Source organism: Lissotriton helveticus, chromosome 3_1 (genome assembly GCF_964261635.1).
Source record: "Lissotriton helveticus chromosome 3_1, aLisHel1.1, whole genome shotgun sequence".
In the NCBI taxonomy this organism is placed as follows: domain Eukaryota; kingdom Metazoa; phylum Chordata; class Amphibia; order Caudata; family Salamandridae; genus Lissotriton; species Lissotriton helveticus.
Genome location: NC_136061.1, coordinates 52,162,757 through 52,185,100, shown reverse-complemented (window position 1 = coordinate 52,185,100; position 22,344 = coordinate 52,162,757). Strand labels below are relative to the sequence as shown.

Sequence of the window (22,344 nt, the reverse complement as noted above, 5' to 3'; positions counted from 1 at the left end):
AATCTCCCCTAGGTGTCCCAGGGATAAAATCGGTTTAATGGGCCCTGGGGGAAACATCATTTACAACTAAACCTTTACCACGCGCTACCATTACAACGCAGGAATTACAACGAAAGTCGTTACAACGACTTTCGCTGGGGGGCGCTGTTGGATAGGGAATAGTTTAATTTTCTATCCAACAACTTCCCTACTATCCACGGGGACTGGAGTTGGAATAGTAAATTAAAATATTCTACTATCCAGCGCCCCACAACACAAGTCGTTGTAATGACTTGTGTAGTAATACCTGCGTTGTAAAGGCATGCGTGGTAAAAGCATGTGTTGAAACGTCATACAACCGGCCCTGGTATTGGAGAAATTGGACATTTCATTTCCCCCATTTTAAATCCCCAGCCACATAGGTTAACATTGCAATAGTTTATGAAAACAGAACGTTTGGTAGGAATCAAAGAAAACTATCATCCAAGGACTTAGGAGAATGGCATTGATTAATCCAACAACATGCTATTGTTGAAGGTATCCTGAAATGTACAGAAAATAAGTTATAAGACATTCTTGTCTGCAAGCCAAAATTCAGCCTTCCTGGGAGGGGCCTGACCTGATTGGTCAGAGTTGAGTAGATTAGCCAGGCTGCCTTGATGAAGTGATAAGTGGCCCCCAGGGAGAAAAGGCTCTCTCTTGTAAGGGGATCCAGCTCCACAGGAATGCCAGAGCAGGGTGAAGGGTCGTAAAGCATCATCTTCAAAGGTAGAGAGAGACAGCCAGGTCTGTCTACCCCCTTCCACTTTTAACCCATCCAGATGGAAGGCTTAAGGACGGAATTTGCAGATGTCGGGGAGAGAAGCTATGGAAATGAGCCACCCTGGAGTATGGTTTAGCCAACACTTGCCACTCTGCTGGGACTTCAGCCATATTGGATTTTGTAGAAATATTGCTTTCTGGGAGACCTTTGTACCATACTTTGGAGGAAATGGTCATGCTCTGGTGGTGTTGGCCTCCACTTCGTTGGACAGGAGTTCCCGCTGTTGTGACCCCCAGAGAACACTGAATAAGTATCTGAAAGGGGCAGTGCCTTTCAGCCCTGCTGCTAGAAAATAAGAGAAGAGGAAGGAGTGACAAGCTGGAAACTTGATTTGCACCATCAGGCCCTGTATTCTGACTTGACTGTCCTGCTTCATTATCTGGACTACAGTCTTCAGATGTACCTTGCTTCAAGAGGAATAAAGAGTAGGCTCTCTGCAAGCTACAGGTTAACAGAGCCCAGCCTGTGGTGCATCCAGTGGACTTTTAAGGGTTTCTGCAGGTGCATTGTGGGAATTGTAGTCCCAAACTTTCCAGGACCATCTTGGAGCTTTCAGACCCTTGGATTGTCTTTTGGACCCTTTTCGACTCTCTAGAGGAACTTCAGGAAGATGCTTAAGACATTTGGATAAGTTTGGAGCAACTTTGGGAATAAACTTAATAAGGTGACTAAGTGCTAGAAAGTGTTAATTCTTTAAAAATTCATATATCAGGTTTCCGACATTGGATTTTTTTCGTTTTGGTGTCATTGTAAAGATACAAATATTTCCCATTTTTATAAATTGTTGTTGGATTTTTATTATGTGGTGTGCCTTAATTATTTACTGAATTTGAGGTTTTAAATGCTTTACATATCTGACTCTTAAGTTAAGCCTGTCTGCTTGCAGCCAAGCTACAAAGGGTTGAGCATGGGAATAATTTCAGCAGACTTTTTCTTATCAGAGGACTCTTTTTGCTCACACATATGCTTAGTCACATTGACCCCTAATCATTATCTTTGGACTTGTATATGTTAAAGCACAAATGTTTTTATTACAAAGCAATGTATAGTTACTCAGGACTTTGTAGCTTAACTGTTTCTAGCAACTCGCTGTGCACTGATTATTTTTACTAAATTCACATGTCGCAAGTGTAGTTCTAAGTTTAAAGATCTGTAAATGTAAAGCGCACTACTACCTTTTCTTAGGGTCATGTTCATACTATATAAAACACCAAATAATTAAAATAAATAGAGTTTTATTATTGTTGTTCCCAGATTCTAGTAACCAAACGCCTGTCCACCCCTTTCTCCACTTCTAGGCGCTGATGAAGGTGGTGAACCAGGTGTGTGAGCAGGTCCCTGCAGCCTCAGTCCTGCTCCTCAGCCAGCAGGATTCTGGGAAGGTCCTTTGTGCATGCCAGGTATCCAAGGTAAGGTACTGTGCATGCAGTGGAACCCTACAGCCCTGTTCATGCTTTGTAAGCCCATCCATGACGTAGTGTCGAGGAGCCAATCACACAGGCCTGTCGGACCAGCACGGCAAACCCAAGCTCTGGCACCATCAGATGCTAAGGACGTGTTAAGTTCAATAACAGGCTTATTAATGATTAAACACTTTTTATAGGTGGAGAAGTGTGGCTCAATGGTTAGAGCGGTAGACCCTGATGCAGAGGTCTGGCCCGGGACCAGGGTTCAATTCCCGCCTCAGCGGGTCTTGGGCTCAATTTCCTCGGACCTGATAATTCTCGCCTCGGTGCCAATTCAAATCATGGGTCCCACTCTGCAACTCTGGGCAATAGCTTGCTTAATCTCCACAACGGCCCCAACAGCACTGGAATGCCTGGCTGCACCTTGGGGCTGCCTAGGAGTGGGCATTTCACAGGGAAAAGCCAGGAAGGGTTCCACAGTGGTATGCGTACAGCGCCAAGAAACCCCATGGGGTATAAGTGCCTTTACAAGTAAAAATTCATTTAATTTCATAGAGTTTTATCAACTTTTGACATTAGCAGTTACACAGGATGGGATCAACAAATGGGTGGAATTCTTTTTTCAGACATTAACAATTGTTTCAGGATAAGAACAAAAACAGGTAGCACAGACTCAATTTAAAATCTATAGATTAATGTTGAAGGAGTGAACATGTGCAGGGCTTGGGCTCCGTCCAAGAGAGCTTTAAAGAGACAGTACTCCCAGAAACTGTCCCCACAATGGCTCGCGTCTGGATTTCCCCCCACTGTGGGCCCAGGCCCACCAGAGAGAGCCAATCACAGCACAGTGCCTCTGATATTACTACGTTTGTAACTGAGTTTCTGCACTTGGCCCAGGGATGAACATTGTATGCATCGGATCCACAGATATGACGTGGTGTGTGTGTGGGCGGGGGGGGGCACGGAGTAGGGAGGGGGCGTTGATTGGGTATCACATTCTTATTACAGGCGACACTGCCATTAACATAAAAAGTAATATTTCTGCCAGCTGTACCCATGCTTGTACAAAAGATAAAATCATACAGTTTAACATATAAAACTACATTGATTAAAACTCATTTAAATGTAAACCTGATTCTCGTGAGCCAACCAGTCAATAAATCGCTCCGGATCAGTCGAAGAGCCAGGTCTTGAGGTTCTTCCTGATCGTGTGCAGGGTCGGGGACCGTCTGATGTTCACGGGGAGCTCGTTCCAGGTCTTGAGGTCCTTCCTGAACGTGTGCAGGGTCGGGGAGCGTCTGATGTTCATGGGGAGCTCGTTCCAGGTCTTGGCGTTCTTCCTGAAGGTGTGCAGGGTCGGGGAGGGTCTGATGTTCACGGGGAGCTCGTTCCAGGTCTTGAGGTCCTTCCTGAACGTGTGCAGAGTCGGGGAGCCTCTGATGTTCACAGGGAGCTCGTTCCAGGTCTTGAGGTCGGGGCGCATCTGATGTTGGGTCGGGGCGCATCTGATGTTCACGGGGAGCTCGTTCCAGGTCTTGAGGTCCTTCCTGAACGTGTGCAGGGTCGGGGAGCGTCGGATGTTCACGGGGAGCTTGTTCCAGGTCTTGAGGTGTGCAGGGTCGGGGAGCGTCTGATGTTCACGGGGAGCTCGTTCCAGGTCTTGAGGTCCTTCCTGAACGTGTGCAGGGTCGGGGACCCTCTGATGTTCACGGGGAGCTCGTTCCAGGTCTTGGCGTTCTTCCTGAAGGTGTGCAGGGTCGGGGAGCGTCTGATGTTCACGGGGAGCTCGTTCCAGGTCTTGAGGTCCTTCCTGAACGTGTGCAGGTTCGGGGAGCCTCTGATGTTCACAGGGAGCTCGTTCCAGGTCTTGAGGTCCTTCCTGAACGTGTGCAGGGTCGGGGCGCATCTGATGTTCACGGGGAGCTCGTTCCAGGTCTTGAGGTCCTTCCTGAACGTGTGCAGGGTCGGGGAGCGTCTGATGTTCACAGGGAGCTCGTTCCAGGTCTTGAGGTCCTTCCTGAACGTGTGCAGGGTCGGGGAGCGGCTGATGTTCACGGGGAGCTCGTTCCAGGTCTTGGGGTCCCTCCTGAACGTGTGCAGGGTCGGGGAGCGTCTGATGTTCACAGGGAGCTTGTTCCAGGTCTTGAGGTCCTTCCTGAAGGTGTGCAGGGTCGGGGAGCGTCTGATGTTCACGGGGAGCTCGTTCCAGGTCTTGAGGTCCTTCCTGAACGTGTGCAGGGTCGGGGCGCATCTGATGTTCACGGGGAGCTCGTTCCAGGTCTTGAGGTCCTTCCTGAATGTGTGCAGGGTCGGGGCGCATCTGATGTTCACGGGGAGCTCGTTCCAGGTCTTGAGGTCCTTCCTGAACGTGTGCAGGGTCGGGGAGCGTCTGATGTTTACAGGGAGCTCGTTCCAGATCTTGAGGCTCTTCCTGAACGTGTGCAGAGTGGGGGAGCGTCTGATGTTCACGGGGAGCTCGTTCCAGGTCTTGGGGTTCTTCCTGAACGTGTGAAGGGTCGGGGACCCTCTGATGTTCACGGGGAGCTCGTTCCAGGTCTTGAGGCTCTTCCTGAACGTGTGCAGGGTCAGGGAGCGTCTGATGTTCACAGGGAGCTCGTTCCAGGTCTTGAGGCTCTTCCTGAGGGTGTGCAGAGTGGGGAAGCGTCTGATGTTCACAGGGAGCTCGTTCCAAGTCTTGAGGTCCTTCCAAACATGTGCAGGGTCGGGGAGCATCTGATGTTCACAGGGAGCTCGTTCCAGGTCTTGGGGTTCTTCCTGAACGTGTGTAGGGTCGGGGACCCTCTGATGTTCACAGGGAGCTCGTTCCAGGTCTTGAGGTCCTTCCTGAACGTGTGCAGGGTCCGGGAGCGTCTGATGTTCACAGGGCGCTCGTTCCAGGTCTTGAGGTCCTTCCTGAACGTGTGCAGGGTCGGGGAGCGTCTGATGTTAACAGGGAGCTTGTTCCAGGTCTTGAGGTCCTTCCTGAACATGTGCAGGGTCGGGGAGCGTCTGATGTTCACGGGGAGCTCGTTCCAGGTCTTGAGGTCCTTCCTGAACGTGTGCAGGGTCGGGGAGCGTCTGATGTTGACCGGGAGCTCGTTCCAGGTCTTGCCAGCGATCTAGGAGAATGCTCTTCGGCCTGCTCTGGTTCTGCGTGTGCGAGGGACCAAGGCCAGGGCGAGGTCGGCAGAGCAGAGGTCATTCTTGGATACGTGGAAGGATACTCTCTCGATGAGGTATTTGGGTTTGATGTTGTAGAGGGATTTGTAGGCGTGGGTGAGGAGTTTGAAGGTGACCCTCTTCTGGACGGGGAGCCAGTGGAGGCCTCGTAGGTGTTGGGTCATGTGCTTGAGACGCGGAGTCCCGATGATGAGTCTGCCTGCGGCGTTCTGGAATGGGTGATAGTTTGCGTAGAAGAGTTCTGCTGATTCTGGCGTAGAGGGCGTTGCCGTAGTCCAGTCTGCTGGCTATGAGCGCGTGGGTGACGGTCTTTCTGCAGTCTGCGGGGATCCATTTGAAGGCTACCAGGTGTTGTCCCAGGCTGAGGTGCAGGGTCCGAGGATGAGGACCTCGGTTTTCTCTGAGTTGAGCTTGAGGCAGCTGTCTTTCATCCAGGCTGCCACATTTTTCATTCCTTCCTGGAAGCAGTCTGGTGTCTTCGGGGTTCTTCGTGAGTGAGAGGATGAGCTGGATGTCGTCGGCATAGGATATAATGCTGAGCCCATGCTGTCTGACGATGGTGGTGAGGGGGGCCATGTAGATGTTGAAGAGCGTGGGGCTGAGTGATGATCCCTGGGGTACTCTGCAGTTGATTTCTGTGGGTTCGGAGAGGAAGGGAGGGAGTCGAATCCTCTGGGTTCTGCCGGAGAGGAAGGATTGGATCCAGTCGAGGGCGGCTCCTTGTTTCCCAGCGTCGTGGAGGCTGGCTGCGAGCATGCAATGTAAGACAGTGTCAAAGGCCGCGGAGAGGTCGAGAAGGATGAGGGCCGCAGTGTGTCCCTGGTCTAGTAGCATGTGGATGTCATCCGCGGCGGCGAGGAGGGCGGTCTCGATGCTGTGGTTGCTGCGGAATCTGGACTGGGAGGTGTCTAGGATGGAGTTCTCTTCAATGAAGGCGGTCAGTTGGGCATTCACGAGTCTCTCGGTGACTTTGGCCGCGAAAGGGAGGAGGGAGATGGGCCGGTAGTTTTTCACGTCTATTGGGTCGGCCGTTGGTTTCTTGAGGAGGGGTTTCACCTCCGCCCGTTTCTAGTCATCTGGGCAGATGCCGGACCTGAGGGAGGTGTTGATCGTCCGTCCTAGTTCGGATGCGATGACAGCGGTGGCCCTGTCGAAGATGTGCGGTGGGCAGGGGTCCGTTGGGGCTCCTGAGTGGGTTTTCTTTTTGGTCGTGGTGATGAGTCGACGGTTGCGGGATCCCAGGACGTGATGTTTGGCTTATCAGCGGCGGTGAGTAGGGGGGTAGTGTCCGGTGCTGCTTTGCTGAAGTTGTTGTAGAGGGCCTTGATCTTTAGATGGAAGTAGGAGCAGAGGTTGTCGCAGAGTTCCTGGGAAGGTGTGACGTTCGTGGCTTCGCAGTGGGGGCAGACTTACTGACATCACAGATTTATGACAAGCGCGTCTCAATACACACAACAGACCCAACATATTTAAACCTGATGCAATACACTCCCTACAGCACTTTTCCTTACTCACCAGTGGGAATAGTGTGCACTTTGTTTATGTAGGGGGAGCCATGGAGACAGTGGGGGGCTTCATATTAATGACGACAGCAGAGCCCTCCACCCAGGCGACAGCACAGACCGCAGGAGAATCGACACCACCTAGAACAGAGCACTGACAGGCTACACCTAGAACAGAGAACTGGCAGAACAGAGCACTGACAGACCACACCTAGAACAGAATACTGGCAGAACAGAGCACTGACAGACCACACCTACAACAGACCACTGACAAAACAGAGCACTGGCAGACCACACCTAGAACAGAGCACTGACAGGCTACACCTAGAACAGAGCACTGACAGAACAGAGCACTGACAGAACACACCTAGAACAGAGCACTGAAAGAACACACCTAGAACAGAGCACTGACAGGCTACACCTAGAATAGAGCACTGACAGAACAGAGCACTGACAGAACACACCTAGAACAGAGCATTGAAAGAACACACCTAGAACAGAGCACTGGCAGACCACTACTAGAACAGAGCACTGACCAACCGCACCTAGAACAGAACACTGACAGGCTACACCTAGAACAGAGCACTGGCAGAACAGAGCACTGGCACACCACACCTAGAACAGAGCACACCTAGAACAGAGCACTGACAGAACACACCTAGAACAGAGCACTGACAGACCACACCAAGAACAGAGCACTGACAGACCACACCAAGAATAGAGCACTGACAGACCACACCAAGAACAGAGCACTGACAGACCACACCTAGAACAGAGCACACCTAGAACAGAGCACTGACAGAACACACCTAGAACAGAGCACCGACAGACCACGCCTAGAACAGAGCACTGACAGACCACACCTAGAACAGAGCACTGACAAGCTACACCTAGAACAGAGCACTGACAGACCGCACCAAGAACAGAGCACTGCCAGACCGCACCAAGAACAGAGCACTGGCAGAACAGAGCACTGGCAGACCACACCTAGAACAGAGCACTGGCAGACCACACCTAGAACAGAGCACTGGGAGACTACACCAAGAACAGAGCACTGACAGACCACACCAAGAACAGAGCACTGACAGACCGCATCCAAAACAGAGCACTGGCAGGCTACACCTAGAACAGAGCACTGGCAGACCACACCAAGAACAGAGCACTGACTGACCGCACCTAGAACAGGGCACTGGCAGACTACACCTAGAACAGAGCACTGGCAGACCACACCAAGAACAGAGCACTGGCGGAACAGAGCACTGGCAGAACACAGCACTGGCAGAACAGAGCACTGGCAGACCACACCAAGAACAGAGCACTGACAGACCACACCAAGAACAGAGCACTGACAGACCACACCAAGAACAGAGCACTGACAGACCACACCAAGAACAGAGCACTGACAGACCACACCAAGAACAGAGCACTGACAGACCACACCTAGAACAGAGCACTGACAGACCACACCAAGAACAGAGCACTGACAGACCACACCAAGAACAGAGCACTGACAGACCACACCAAGAACAGAGCACTGGTAGACCACACCAAGAACAGAACACTGACAGACCACACCAAGAACAGAGCACTGACAGACGACACCAAGAACAGAGCACTGACAGACCACACCAAGAACAGAGCACTGACAGACCACACCAAGAACAGAGCACTGGCAGACTACACCTAAAACAGAGCACTGACAGACCACACCAAGAACAGAGCACTGACAGACCGCACCTAGAACAGAGCACTGACAGACCGCACCTAGAACAGAGCACTGGCAGACTACACCTAAAACAGAGCACTGGCAGACTACACCTAAAACAGAGCACTGACAGACCACACCAAGAACAGAGCACTGACAGACCGCACCTAGAACAGAGCACTGGCAGACTACACCTAAAACAGAGCACTGGCAGACCGCACCAAGAACAGAGCACTGACAGACCGCACCTAGAACAGAGCACTGGCAGACTACACCTACAACAGAGCACTGACAAACAACACCTAGAACAGTTCACTGACAGAACACACCAAGAACAGAGCACTGACAGACCACACCAAGAACAGAGCACTGACAGACCACACCAAGAACAGAGCACTGACAGACTACACCAAGAACAGAGCACTGACAGACCACAACAAGAACAGAGCACTGACAGAACAGAGCACTGGCAGAACACATCCAGAACGGAGCACTGGCAGGCTACACCTAGAACAGAGCACTGGCAGACCGCACCTAGAACAGAGCACTGACCGACCGCACCTAGAACAGAGCACTGACAGACCACACCAAGAACAGAGCACTGACAGACCACACCAAGAACAGAGCACTGACAGACCACACCAAGAACAGAGCACTGACAGACCACACCAAGAACAGAGCACTGACAGAACAGAGCACTGGCAGAACACATCCAGAATGGAGCACTGGCAGGCTACACCTAGAACAGATCACTGGCATACCGCACCTAGAACAGAGCACTGGCAGACCACCCCCTTTATGACACCTAGAACAGAGCACTGACAAACAACACCTAGAACAGTGCACTGACAGAACACACCAAGAACAGAGCACTGGCAGACTACGCCTAGAACAGAGCACTGACAGACAACACCTAGAACAGTGCACTGACAGACCACACCAAGAACAGAGCTCTGACAGACTACACCAAGAACAGAGCACTGACAGACCACACCAAGAACAGAGCACTGACAGAACAGAGCACTGGCAGAACACATCCAGAACGGAGCACTGGCAGGCTACACCTAGAACAGAGCACTGGCAGACCCCACCTAGAACAGAGCACTGACAAACAACACCTAGAACAGTGCACTGATAGAACACACCAAGAACAGAGCACTGGCAGACTACACCTAGAATAGAGCACTGACAGACCACACCTAGAAAAGAGCACTGACAGACTGCACTTAGAACAAAGCACTGACAGACTACAACGAGAACAGGGCACTGACAGACCGCTACTAGAACAGAGCACTGACCGACCACACCTAGAACAGAGCACTGACAGACCACACCAAGAACTGACCACTGACAGACAACACCTAGAACAGTGCACTGACAGACCACACAAAGAACAGAGCACTGACAGACCACACCTAGAACAGTGCACCGACAGACAACACCTAAAACCGTGCACTGACAGACCACACCTAAAACAGTGCACTGACAGACAACACTTAGAACAGTGCACTGACAGACCACACCTAGAACAGTGCACCGACAGACAACACCTAAAACAGTGCACTGACCAACCGCACCTAGAACAGAGCACTGGCAGAACAGAGCACTGACAGACCACACCTAGAACAGAGCACTGACAGACCACACCAAGAACAGAGCACTGGCAGACCACAGCAAGAACAGAGCACCGACCGACTGCACCTAGAACAGAGCACTGACAGACCACACCAAGAACAGAGCACTGACAGAACAGAGCACTGGCAGACCACACCTAGAACAGAGCACTGGCAGACCACACCAAGAACCGAGCACTGACAGACCACACCTAGAACAGTGCACTGACAGACCACACAAAGAACAGAGCACTGACAGACCACACCTAGAACAGTGCACCGACAGACAACACCTAAAACCGTGCACTGACAGACCACACCTAAAACAGTGCACTGACAGACAACACTTAGAACAGTGCACTGACAGACCACACCTAGAACAGTGCACCGACAGACAACACCTAAAACAGTGCACTGACCAACCGCACCTAGAACAGAGCACTGGCAGAACAGAGCACTGACAGACCACACCTAGAACAGAGCACTGACAGACCACACCAAGAACAGAGCACTGGCAGACCACAGCAAGAACAGAGCACCGACCGACTGCACCTAGAACAGAGCACTGACAGACCACACCAAGAACAGAGCACTGACAGAACAGAGCACTGGCAGACCACACCTAGAACAGAGCACTGGCAGACCACACCAAGAACCGAGCACTGACAGACCACACCGAGAACAGGGCACTGACAGACCACACCTAGAACAGAGCACTGGCAGACCACACCGAGAACAGGGCACTGACAGACCGCACCAAGAACAGAGCACTGGCAGACTACACCTAGACCGCACCAAGAACAGAGCACTGACGGAACAGAGCACTGACGGAACAGAGCACTGACGGAACAGAGCACTGGCAGAACAGAGCACTGGCAGATTACACCAAGAACAGAGCACTGACAGACCACACCAAGAACAGAGCACTGACAGACCTCATCCAGAACGGAGCACTGGCAGGCTACACCTAGAACAGAGCACTGGCAGACCACATCAAGAACAGAGCACTGACAGACCGCACCTACAACAGAGCACTGGCAGACTACACCTAGAACAGAGCACTGGCAGACCGCACCAACAACAGAGCACTGACAAACAACACCTAGAACAGTGCACTGACAGAACACACCAAGAACAGTGCACTGACGAACCACACCAAGAACAGATCACTGACAGACCACACCAAGAACAGAGCACTGACAGACTACACCAAGAACAGAGCACTGACAGACCACACCAAGAACAGAGCACTGACAGACCACACCAAGAACAGAGCACTGACAGCTACACCTAGAACAGAGCACTGGCAGACCACACCACTGACAGACCGCACCTAGAAAAGGGCACTGACAGACCACACCAAGAACAAGGCACTGACAGACCGCACCTAGAACAGGGCACTAACAGATCACACCTAGAACAGGGCACTGACAGACCACACCGAGAACAGGGCACTGACAGACCGCACCAAGAACAGAGCACTGACAGACTACACGAAGAACAGAGCACTGACAGACCACACGAAGAACAGAGCACTGACAGACCGCACCTAGAACAGGGCACTGACAGACCACACCGAGAACAGGGCAGTGGCAGACCACACCGAGAACAGGGCAGTGGCAGACCACACCACTGACAGACCTCACCTAGAACAGAGCACTGACAGACCACACCTAGAACAGTGCACTGGCTGACTACACCTAGTGTTGAAAATAGCAATGTATATACACATAAGCGGCGTTCATTTGTGTTCACTGTACCTCTTGTCGTAAGCAGAATGGACATTGCAAAGCACTGACTGTGTTATCCCGCCAACATAGACCCATGCACAGATATATACAACAGCCATGTTAGGTACCATGGTCTCTCTGTTTGCGATCGATCACCAGCGCCCCTTCCCTGACCCTACAAGCTTCCCCCATGCACCCTGACCGCCCCCGCTCTCACATGCACAAGTCATGAGCCCTCCCCTCCCGCAAGACTCTGTCTCTGAGAATCGCACCCCGCGCCTGACCAACACCTCCTTTCCCTCCATGAATACCCCTCCTTTGATGACCTCTTCCTCTGAACCTAATTGTCTACATGGACCGCTGGTCACCCCCTTAGCCTGAGGATACAGTTCATTGCCCACTACTGCATTCACTCGCCTCTCTTGAAAGGAGCCACTATTGATCATGACCACCCCACCCCCTGAGATTCGATCAGGCGCACACATTCCAAAGGAATCAGCAGAACACTCAGCTGCGTGACAGCCCCCTCCTATTGTAGGGAGGATAAGGGCCCCTACTGTAGCCACGTGTTGGAATATCTTCGTACTTCACAATGTCTTGATTGTAATGAAGAATGTCTGTGTGCCATAAACCTGTGTATAAAAGACGAAGCCTCAGAGAAACTTGTTAGAGCACCTCCTGAAGACACTATGAGAGTGTCCGAAATGACATGCTCTCCTCATGAGAAATAAACTCTGTTCTTGTTTTCCTGCCTTCAGCGCCCGTCTCTTTATTTGGTAATTATTCAAGATGGGAACTAAGAGTCGCCCTGCACCAGCAGCCTGGGCATCCGGTGCGTTATGGGCTGACTTTTCCATACTAGAACTGTATTAAGCTCTGCCCATGTTCCGTCCATACATTTTATTGTCTTCTTGCATTGTCTTTCAGAATTCTTGTAAGTTTGTTGGTTTATTTTTTGGGTAGTCCCTCCTTCTTCCTGTTTAATACCTCCCTCTCTTCTGTTGTTACCTCCCATGAGGACAGCCCCTTTTACATGTAACCTTACTCTGTACGTTGTACTTACTGCTTCAAAGCACTCTTTTGTTAATCCCTTTTTCGTGGTAGCTGGCGTTGCAGGCACAGCTACACACTTCCCCCAACTCTAACTCATCAGATGCCTCTGAGGGTGCCTATTCCGTGCACTTCCCCCTCCTGCATTGGCACACACACATTTGCATCTCAGGGCACGGTGCACTTCCCACTTGTTTTCTTTTGGTGGTATTGTTTAATATTGTTTAACAATATTTATTATAAGTTTAATTAAAATATTTATCACAGACGTGTTTTGGGCGGGGCCGCGTCGGCCATTGGCCGACAGCAGCACTGGGGTGGTAGTGCTGCTGTCGGCCAATAGCTGACGGCAACACGGAACGGGTTAAAGCTGTTTTTGCTTCCCCCATCCCGCTACACATTATGAGCACACAAACGCGGCCTTTCTCCTAAACAGGCGGCAGCACTTCCTCATTCCTATACTTGCAGCCATTCGCTGCTCTGCCCTATCGCCTTCCTCTCTCGCTCCCAAGGTCTCTTCAGGGACATCCGCTTCATGTTTCCAGCGGCATTTCAATTTTAAAAACAGTAGCGTGAGTAGGCATTTTTCAACAATAGCATGTGTAAACAATTGTTTTGCATGGCGCGGCGTGTTCTTGAAGCTGTTTTAAAAAATGTTTTCGCTACCGTTAACAAATGAGAACTGGTTCCCTGTGGTCCCCTTCCTGTTTGCGAATGGGTTACCACCTACTTGAAGTAGCTTCCAGGAACAACTTTATTGAAAACTGCGTGGATGTAAGTTTATGATATGGAACACTTCTGCTTATCTTGTGTGACATATGACAACTTGTACTGCATTATGGGCTAGATGTAGGTAATTCCCATTTACAGACTCTTAAATACCGAATTTTACCGATTCGGTATTTAATAGTCTGTAAATGGGAAGGGAGCAGATGTAGGTAATTCCGAATTCTGGAATACCGAATCTGTAAGATTCGGTATTTACCGATTCGTTAAATACCGAATCGGTATTGCCCATTGATTCCTATGGGCCTTGAAGCCCATAGGAATCAATGGGCAATACCGATTCGGTATTTACCGAATCGGTAAATACCAAATCCTGCAAGGGTGCAGGGGGTGTCACTTTGACACCCTCTAGCATCCCAAGTACAGGCATGTGTGACATGAGGCACACATACATGCCTCCCGGCTCCCCTCTTATGTCTCCCCCTCAGCGACCGCGCAGCGGACGCGCGCAGCGGGAGCACCGATTGAGCGCCGAAGGTGCGCCAAAGGTAAGCCTGTCTGCGCCCGTCCGCGCCTGGACCGCGCCCAGTGCCAAGACCCCTGGCCCCCGCAGACCCCAGCCCACAGGCCGGACTTACGACGCCACCGAACTCTACGCACTCAACGCCGGAAGAATCCCGGGCTGCTACCGAGGCGCACCCACGGACCCTTCTGCTGCAACGCCTGCAAGTTCACCTGCATACGGACCTGCACCACTCCAGCAGCGCTCAAGACCTCGACGAGCCACAGCAGCAGCCACCTGAAATGCATCCTGCTCAACACCAACTCCGTCCACAGACACGCCGTCGAGCTCTGGAACCTGCTCGACACAACTTCACCAGACGTCGCCTTCCTCACGGAAACCTGGATGAACGCCTCTTCAGCGCCCGACATCGCCATCGCCATCCCAGACGGCTACAAGATCATCCGTAGGGACCGCATCAACAACACCGGAGGAGGCATCGCCATCGTCCACAGGAACACCATCCGCATCACGAGTAACACCGACGACACCCTGACAACCGCCGAACACCTTCACTTCCAGGTCCACATCAACCCCAAGACCACCCTCAGAGGCACCCTCATCTACAGACCCCCGGGACAACGCACACAATTCAGCGAAGACATCGCCGACTTCATCAGCCCGCACGCCCTCTGCTCCGCTGACTACATCCTCCTAGGGGACCTCAACTTCCACCTGGAGAACAACAACGACCGCAACACCACCACCCTGCTGGACAACCTCGCCAACCTGGGACTCAAGCAACTGGTGACCACCCCCACCCACTACGCCGGACACACACTCGACCCCGTCTTCTCATCCAGCAAGGACATCGCCTTCAGCCACGCCACCGGACTCCACTGGACGGACCACAGCTGCGTCCACTTCAGCTTCGGTAGGACCAAGGTCCACCACCACCAGCTACAGGTTGCACGCAGGAGCTGGAACAAGATCACAGCCGACCAGCTCACGGCCTCCCTGAATATGAACCCTCCCACCAGCACAACGAACCCTAGCCAGGCGGCCACCAACCTCACGAAGTGGATCAGCGACTGCGCAGACGAGCTCGCCCCCCTGAGGACCCCGCCCAGCAGACCCGGTAGCAAGAAAGCCCCATGGTTCACCAACGAACTCAAGAGCTCCAAGAAGAACTGCCGAGCCCTCGAGAGAACCTGGCGAAGAGACCCAACACCGGACAACATGACTGCCCTCAAGCTCGCCACCCGAAAGCACCACCAACTCATCCACGCCACCAAGAAAACTGCATTCAAGGAACGACTGGACAACAACGCACACAACAGCAAGGAACTCTTCAACATCGTCAAAGAGCTCTCCAACCCCAACGCCGGAAACAATGACATCACCCCTTCGCAAGACCTCTGCAACTCCCTCGCCTCCTACTTCCACAACAAGATCGCGGACATACACAACAGCTTCAGCTCTCTACCGACGAACTCCACGACCGAACCACCGCCCCCCACCACCACCCTCCGCGCCTGGACTCCGATCAGCACCGAAGACACCGTCCGCACGATGAACTCCATCCACTCCGGATCTCCGACCGACCCCTGCCCTCACCACGTCTTCAACAAGGCCGACGCTGTCATTGCACCCCACCTGCGGGACATCATCAACACCTCCTTCGACACCGCCACCTTCCCGGAGAGCTGGAAGCACGCCGAACTCAGCGCCCTACTCAAGAAGCCATCGGCCGACCCGACCGACCTCAAGAACTACCGCCCCATCTCGCTGCTCCCGTTCCCAGCAAAAGTCATCGAGAAGACCGTCAACAAGCAACTGGCTGCCTTCCTCGAAACAAACGGATCCCTCGACCCCTCGCAGTCTGGCTTCCTAGCCAACCACAGCACCGAGACCGCCCTGATCGCAGCCACCGATGACATCCGAGCGCTACTCGTCAACGGAGAAACAGCGGCCCTCATCCTCCTCGACCTCTCCGCGGCCTTCGACACTGTCTGCCACCGCACCCTAGTGCAGCGCCTCAGCAACGTCGAAGTCCAGGAGAAGGCACTGGAGTGGATCATCTCCTTCCTCGCCGGAAGGACATAGAGAGTCCGTCTCCCTCCGTTCAGATCTGAAGCCACCGAAGTCATCTGCGGCGTCCCTCAAGGCTCCTCGCTCAGTCCAACCCTCTTCAACGTCTACATGAGCCCCCTCGCAGACATCGCACGCCAGCACAACCTCAACATCATCTCCTACGCCAACGACACCCAGCTGATCCTCTCCCTCACCAACGACCCCGCCACCGCCAGAGCCAACCTTCACGAAGGGATGAAAGAGGTAGCCGAATGGATGAAGAACAGCCGCCTGAAACTGAACTCAGACAAGACGGAAGTCCTCATCCTGGGATCCTCACCCGCCGCGTGGGACGACTCCTGGTGGCCCTCCGCCCTAGGCAGCGCACCCAAACCAACAGACCACGCACGCAACCTGGGCTTCATCCTGGACTCCTCCCTCTCCATGACCAGACAAGTCAACGCCGTCTCCTCGTCGTGCTTCAACATACTGCGCATGCTACGTAAGATCTTCCGGTGGATCCCCACCGAGACCAGGAAGACGGTCACCCAGGCCCTCGTCACCAGCCGTCTGGACTACGGCAACTCCCTCTACGCCGGAACCACCGCCAAACTCCAAAAGAGACTCCAGCGGATCCAGAACGCCTCAGCGCGACTCATCCTGGACATCCCCCGTCGCAGCCACATCTCTGGACACCTGAGAGACCTGCACTGGCTCCCGGTCAGCAAGAGAATCACCTTCCGTCTCCTCACCCACGCACACAAAGCCCTACACAACCAAGGCCCAGAATACCTCAACAGCCGCCTCAACTTCTACGCTCCCAAACGCCAGCTTCGATCGACCAGCCACGCCCTCGTCGCCGTCCCCCGCATCCGAAGAGCCACCACAGGGGGACGGTCCTTCTCCTACCTCGCCGCCAAGACATGGAACTCCCTCCCCACCCACCTCCGCCTGACCCAGGACCACCTCACCTTCAGGAAGCTACTCAAGACCTGGCTGTTCGAGCAGTAGCGGACCCCCCCAGCGCCTTGAGACCCTCTGGGTGAGTAGCGCGCTATATAAATGCGATGATTGATTGATTGATTGATTGTCTGTGTGTCACATTGCACAGGTGTGCATGCACAGATGTGTATGCACACCTGAATTCGGTATTTTACCACCCAATAGGATTGGGTTGTAAAATACCGACTCTTAAGGGCCTGTGGCACTCTTAGGAGTGTCAGCTACATATAGATTTACCAAATCGGTAAATATACCGATTCGGTATTTTACCGATTCTGTAAATTTACCGATTCAGTAAATTTACAGAATCGGTAAAATATAGGCCCCCTACATCAGGAAAACCCTAATACCGGTCGGTAATGGCCGAATTCTGCCGTTTCCGACCGGTATTAGGGCTCCTACATCTGGCCCTATGTTTGTTATTTGAAAATTATAAATAAAATATAAAAAAAAGCAAATGTTTTGCGACTGCCTTTCATTCGCAAAACATTCACACATACCACTAAAATTCGGTATTAGGAAGGGATGCCCTAAACACGCCCTTTCCTGATAAAGAATCAAAATCCCAAATTGCGATTTTGTGATAGGTTACTAAATCACAAATTGGGCCTCTGTACATTGGAAAAGGCCTTTTTTTTATTCGCAAACTAACCAATTTTGCAAATCTGGTCATTTGTGAACAAAAAAACCTTTGTACATCTGGCTGTATGTGCCTTTACCTCTCCAGAATATCTTACCTACTACACCCATGATGAGTGACTGGAGCTTACAAAGATATCTCTGCAGTTGATGGATTGATACATGGTTATTCAATATCAATCTTTGTGTAACCCAAAGATATTCTGTAACTGTGTGGCAGACACTTTACACCCTGAGCTCTTGTTCATCACACAAACACAACATGACCTGTAGGGTCAGATGGGTGTGATAGCAGTTACTTTATCATAGATGTATGTGGTGTTTGCGTGAACCTAGCGTAAAGGCAGCGGAGCACTGCACAAGGTCAAAGGTAAATGATACATTCAATGTGTGTTTGGAGGAGTAGATGGCCTCTGAAAGCAAGAGTGTACTACTATTACCTCACTGTGATGTAGTGTTCTTCAAAGAGGTGTCTTCAGCTGTTTACTTATGTGGAGCAGCTCTGGGCTGGTCCCCCTTCATAATGGATGCAGAGATGGAGAAGGCCTGTTGCCTTGCTTGTTTTTTTTGTGCATCTTTTCGTCCCTAGTTTGATGTTTTCCAGCAGATACCTGAATAATTGCCTCCAGTTATTCGAACTTCTCTGCAGCAGGTGCACTAACCTACTGCCTTATCTCACACTGTGGAAACCTGACAAATATAATGTATTCAACGCACACCTCTGCTGTAAGTCAAATAACTCACTGAAAACAATAGGTGCCCTAACTAACTATGTTTTCTTGCACCATGATTGACAAATAAAAACAGGTAACAAACACACACCTCTGCATTGGACCAATAACCCACTGATCAACCTACTATTTACAGGTAATAAACAAGCAGTATACATGAGGCTAGTACTGCTGCTGTAACCATGCAGGGATCCCAGGGTGCTCAAGTGCAAAGTGCATTAGATGCACACTTTAGGACAGCATTAGTAGGTATGTTCACATGGTATCCACAATTCTCAAAGCAGTATCTCTTCTCTACATATCTGTTCTAGGCCTCAGTGCACAGGTTATCAGCAGCTGATTGGGCCCTGAAGGTCTGCGGTCAGATGGAAGGAAGCGCTGGTGGCTCTGACGTTGTGGCCAAGGGGACAGGTAGCACCAGCAACTTGGACGCTGTACTGGGTGCTGCACTGGCGTGCGCAAAGGCCAAGCTCCAGGAATCTGGCTCATGAGCCCTGAAGAAGCCTGGAAAAAATCGAATGGAAGTCGAAACGTCCTCCTGAAGAAGCAGCACTCACGGAGACTACGAGGTCGTTCTGGTATCCAGAAAGGACACCGCTTGTAAACCCTGTCATTTGGAAATCAAGGGACACACATCCTTTGCCAGTCTGCGTCATAGCACTGACCGCGACTGAGAAACCGGTTTCGTGACTGGGAAACTGGTTCATTGACAGGTTTCGACTGCAAAGGGAAGGATCGATGGACTTACTCTTGGGCTCTGCGTTCTCCGACCTACGTCATCGTTGGCCCTGCCTCCGGGCAAGAAAGTCTGTTCACAGTAAGAAAAACAAATAAATAAAGAACAGCACTGTAGCATGTTTTGGAAGCAACTTCTGAAATGTAGATTCAAAACTGCTCTCCAATCGTCTGACTGCACTTTGTTACACTGAGTGCCTGAACCGGATTATAACATCTTGTTCTCCTAAAATCAAAGGTACATGAAGGGTCACACCCATGAGGACACTGCAGGTATGTCACTGTGTCTCGTCAAGGTGGAGGAGTGTTCCCAAGTCTTGTATTAATTAATGCAATAAAATGTTTCCCATAATCTTTTATTTTGAACACTCAGTATCTGCTCTTCAATGTCTCCAGAGCAAAAAAATGTTTTGAGGACCTGCAATGTAACGCCCTGATTTCCTAAAGATAATAGGTAAGTTAAAAGGGTTGCTGTTTGCTTCTGTGGGTTTATTCCTAGGACTGGAGCAAATGTTCAATAGGAGTCCTTGTGATAAACTGTGTAAGGTGTAGCTTCTCCTGGGCACCCTCATACATAACATTTGTAATTGATATATTTCCACTAGTTGGAAAATGCACTATTTTGAAATTTGCTGCAAATGTTTACTAACTCGTGCAACTTTATTTTGTTTCTTCTGAGTAGGGAAAACATTCAGCCCCAAGCCCCAGCTTGAAATCACACTTACTCCTGCCCTGGAAAGGAGTCATTTTGCAAGTAATTCCAAGGTTGGAAGCTATCAACTCATTTTTTTCGAAGGCCCACAGCTTTATGAACTGTGAGTGTTGATTACATTTTAGAGGTGGGACCACGCGGGGAGATCCACACGTCTTACAACCACATGTGTGAATGTGGAAGTTTCAGAAATCCGACAAAATTCTCATAATGCACTTTGCGTACAAAAACCCAGCAAATCCTGATTCTGTGAATTATGATTATAGAAATATCCATCTACAACGTTTGCATTTTATTTACCTAAGTTGACCGTAGCTGTGCATAAGGCGTTCTGAATCGCGCCTCTGGCTGTCAGACATGGTTGCCTTCCCCATGTTACTGTGCTGCGCTATGATTAGGGGTGGGCGGAATTTGCGTAATCGCGTTACGCAAATCTCCGCGAAACGATAACAAATCTCTGCGAACACGCAGAAATTCCGCAAACACGCGAAATTGCTTGTTCGCGAAGCTTTTTTACTGTTCGCAATCGCTGTTTGCGTGCTCGGGGGGGGGAAATATCTCGCGAACACGCATTTTGTGAACGCGAACAAGCAAAACATTTCTCGAAGTCGCGGAATGCAGAATTTTGCATTCTCCACGGAACGCAAAATTACCCAAAATCCGCGAATGGAACGGAATTTACCGTCTAGGCCTAGCTATGATTTGGGATCTGAGGAGTTTTTGAGCCTCCTCCTCAAACATTATATTGCCCTCTGCCATGACTGCTCACACTGGCCCAGTGGAGAACCCCGCACACGCCGCCGCCATCTTTACAGCTACCCTTGAAGCGGTGTGGAGGTCGCTGTGCGCAACCACCTGCAGGCTCTGGTATTTTGTAAATATTGCTACTCCACTGGTACCATGAGTAGTAGCACCTTGGAGAGGCATTGAGTCTTTCTCTCTGATATCCTCTATTATTCTTGCCACAAAAGTATACTCCTGCCCAGTGTGACCGCTACCAAACAAGCTCTGATACGGCCTGGGCCGGCTGCAGCGAGGGCGGCGCCTGGAGGTGCAATCTCATAGTCCACAGATTCCCTCACTACCACCCTCCACCGGTGCCCCTCATCTCTCCACAGCCTCTCTCTCACATGCATTTAGTTTGTTTCCTAGCGCTTCTCACACCAGTCTAAGGTGTCAGAGCACTCTACATCACACACATTATACAGAGACAATGACTATGCGCACATCAGTCTATTGGAAATGGTACATAAGTCACTGAGGGCTACAAGGCGCAGGAGTCTCGTGTCATCCATACTTAGTAGGCAGTCTATTTTAAGAGTGTTTGGTCTGGAGACGCACAAACTCAGGATTTCAAACATTCCACAGTGGTTGGGATTGACTGTACTAATAAGATTTGATTTCTACCCAAAAGAACCAATATTACCTGCATTAGGATAATGAAAGACTGTGGGGAAAACCATAATGTTCTAATTATACCATGCAGTTTACATGCAGCTCTTTGATGACCGTTCATAGGTCACTGTGCTGTATTAGAAGGATTGTAACTTGTGAACTACAGGTAACAAAATAATCTATGTGACAAAAGCAGTAACCCACTGAGCTATCCACATAAAATACAATTCTGTGATCTCCATGATACATGTTCTTTGCAACAGGCACATTAACCATCTGGATTTCTTTATGATGAGTCAAAACTGTCACTAGACAAAACTCCATTCTCTCTGCAGCAGGAACATTAATCACCAGAGTTATCTCAACATCTTTATTGTTAATGCAGTTAGCCCAGCACACTTCAAAGGTCAAGTAATAAGCAATAAACAGTTTTAAAATGCAAATGTTTTCCAAAGAAGAGTCGATGTTATGTAGTCGTATTAAACTTCATCCTTTATTTTTCTGTTTTAAAGCTTTCTGCAACCGCCAACGCGTTTCGTTCACAAACAGACTTCTTTAGCGCTCACAGTATGTATTAGTTGCGGTGTCATATGATTATTGCCAACTTATTTTGACCAATTAGTACGGTAAAGTGTAGTTCGGGCAGCACGATCAGTCACAGGAAAAGGCAGCGCTTGTGGACGATTGTGCTGCCCGAACTATACTTTACCTTAGAAACATAAACTATTGATTTTTATAGATTTTGGTTATTCTTGAAATATAAGTATTGAGAGAGAGGAGCTCTGGACCTATGTCGAAGGCACCAGTCACCACGACTCCGTGTCTGGCATCGAGGCAGAGC

At 50.6% G+C, this 22,344-nt stretch overlaps 1 protein-coding gene across 3 annotated transcripts in view; it reads left to right on the top strand.

The window, feature by feature from the left end:
* The window catches only part of LOC144822096 (alanine--tRNA ligase, mitochondrial-like), a 198,704-nt gene extending 176,758 nt beyond the window's left edge, over positions 1 to 21,946 (top strand). For 2 of the 3 annotated variants that reach the window (XM_078679217.1, XM_078679219.1), the window contains exons 21-22: positions 2,101 to 2,211; positions 18,973 to 21,946. In XM_078679217.1, coding sequence (XP_078535343.1) covers positions 2,101 to 2,211; positions 18,973 to 19,152 — 291 coding nt within the window. In that variant the 3' untranslated portion in view covers positions 19,153 to 21,946. The remainder of the gene's footprint in view (positions 1 to 2,100; positions 2,212 to 18,972) is intronic. The other variant, XM_078679218.1, reaches the window with a different exon arrangement.
* Positions 21,947 to 22,344: the final 398 nt, after the last annotated feature.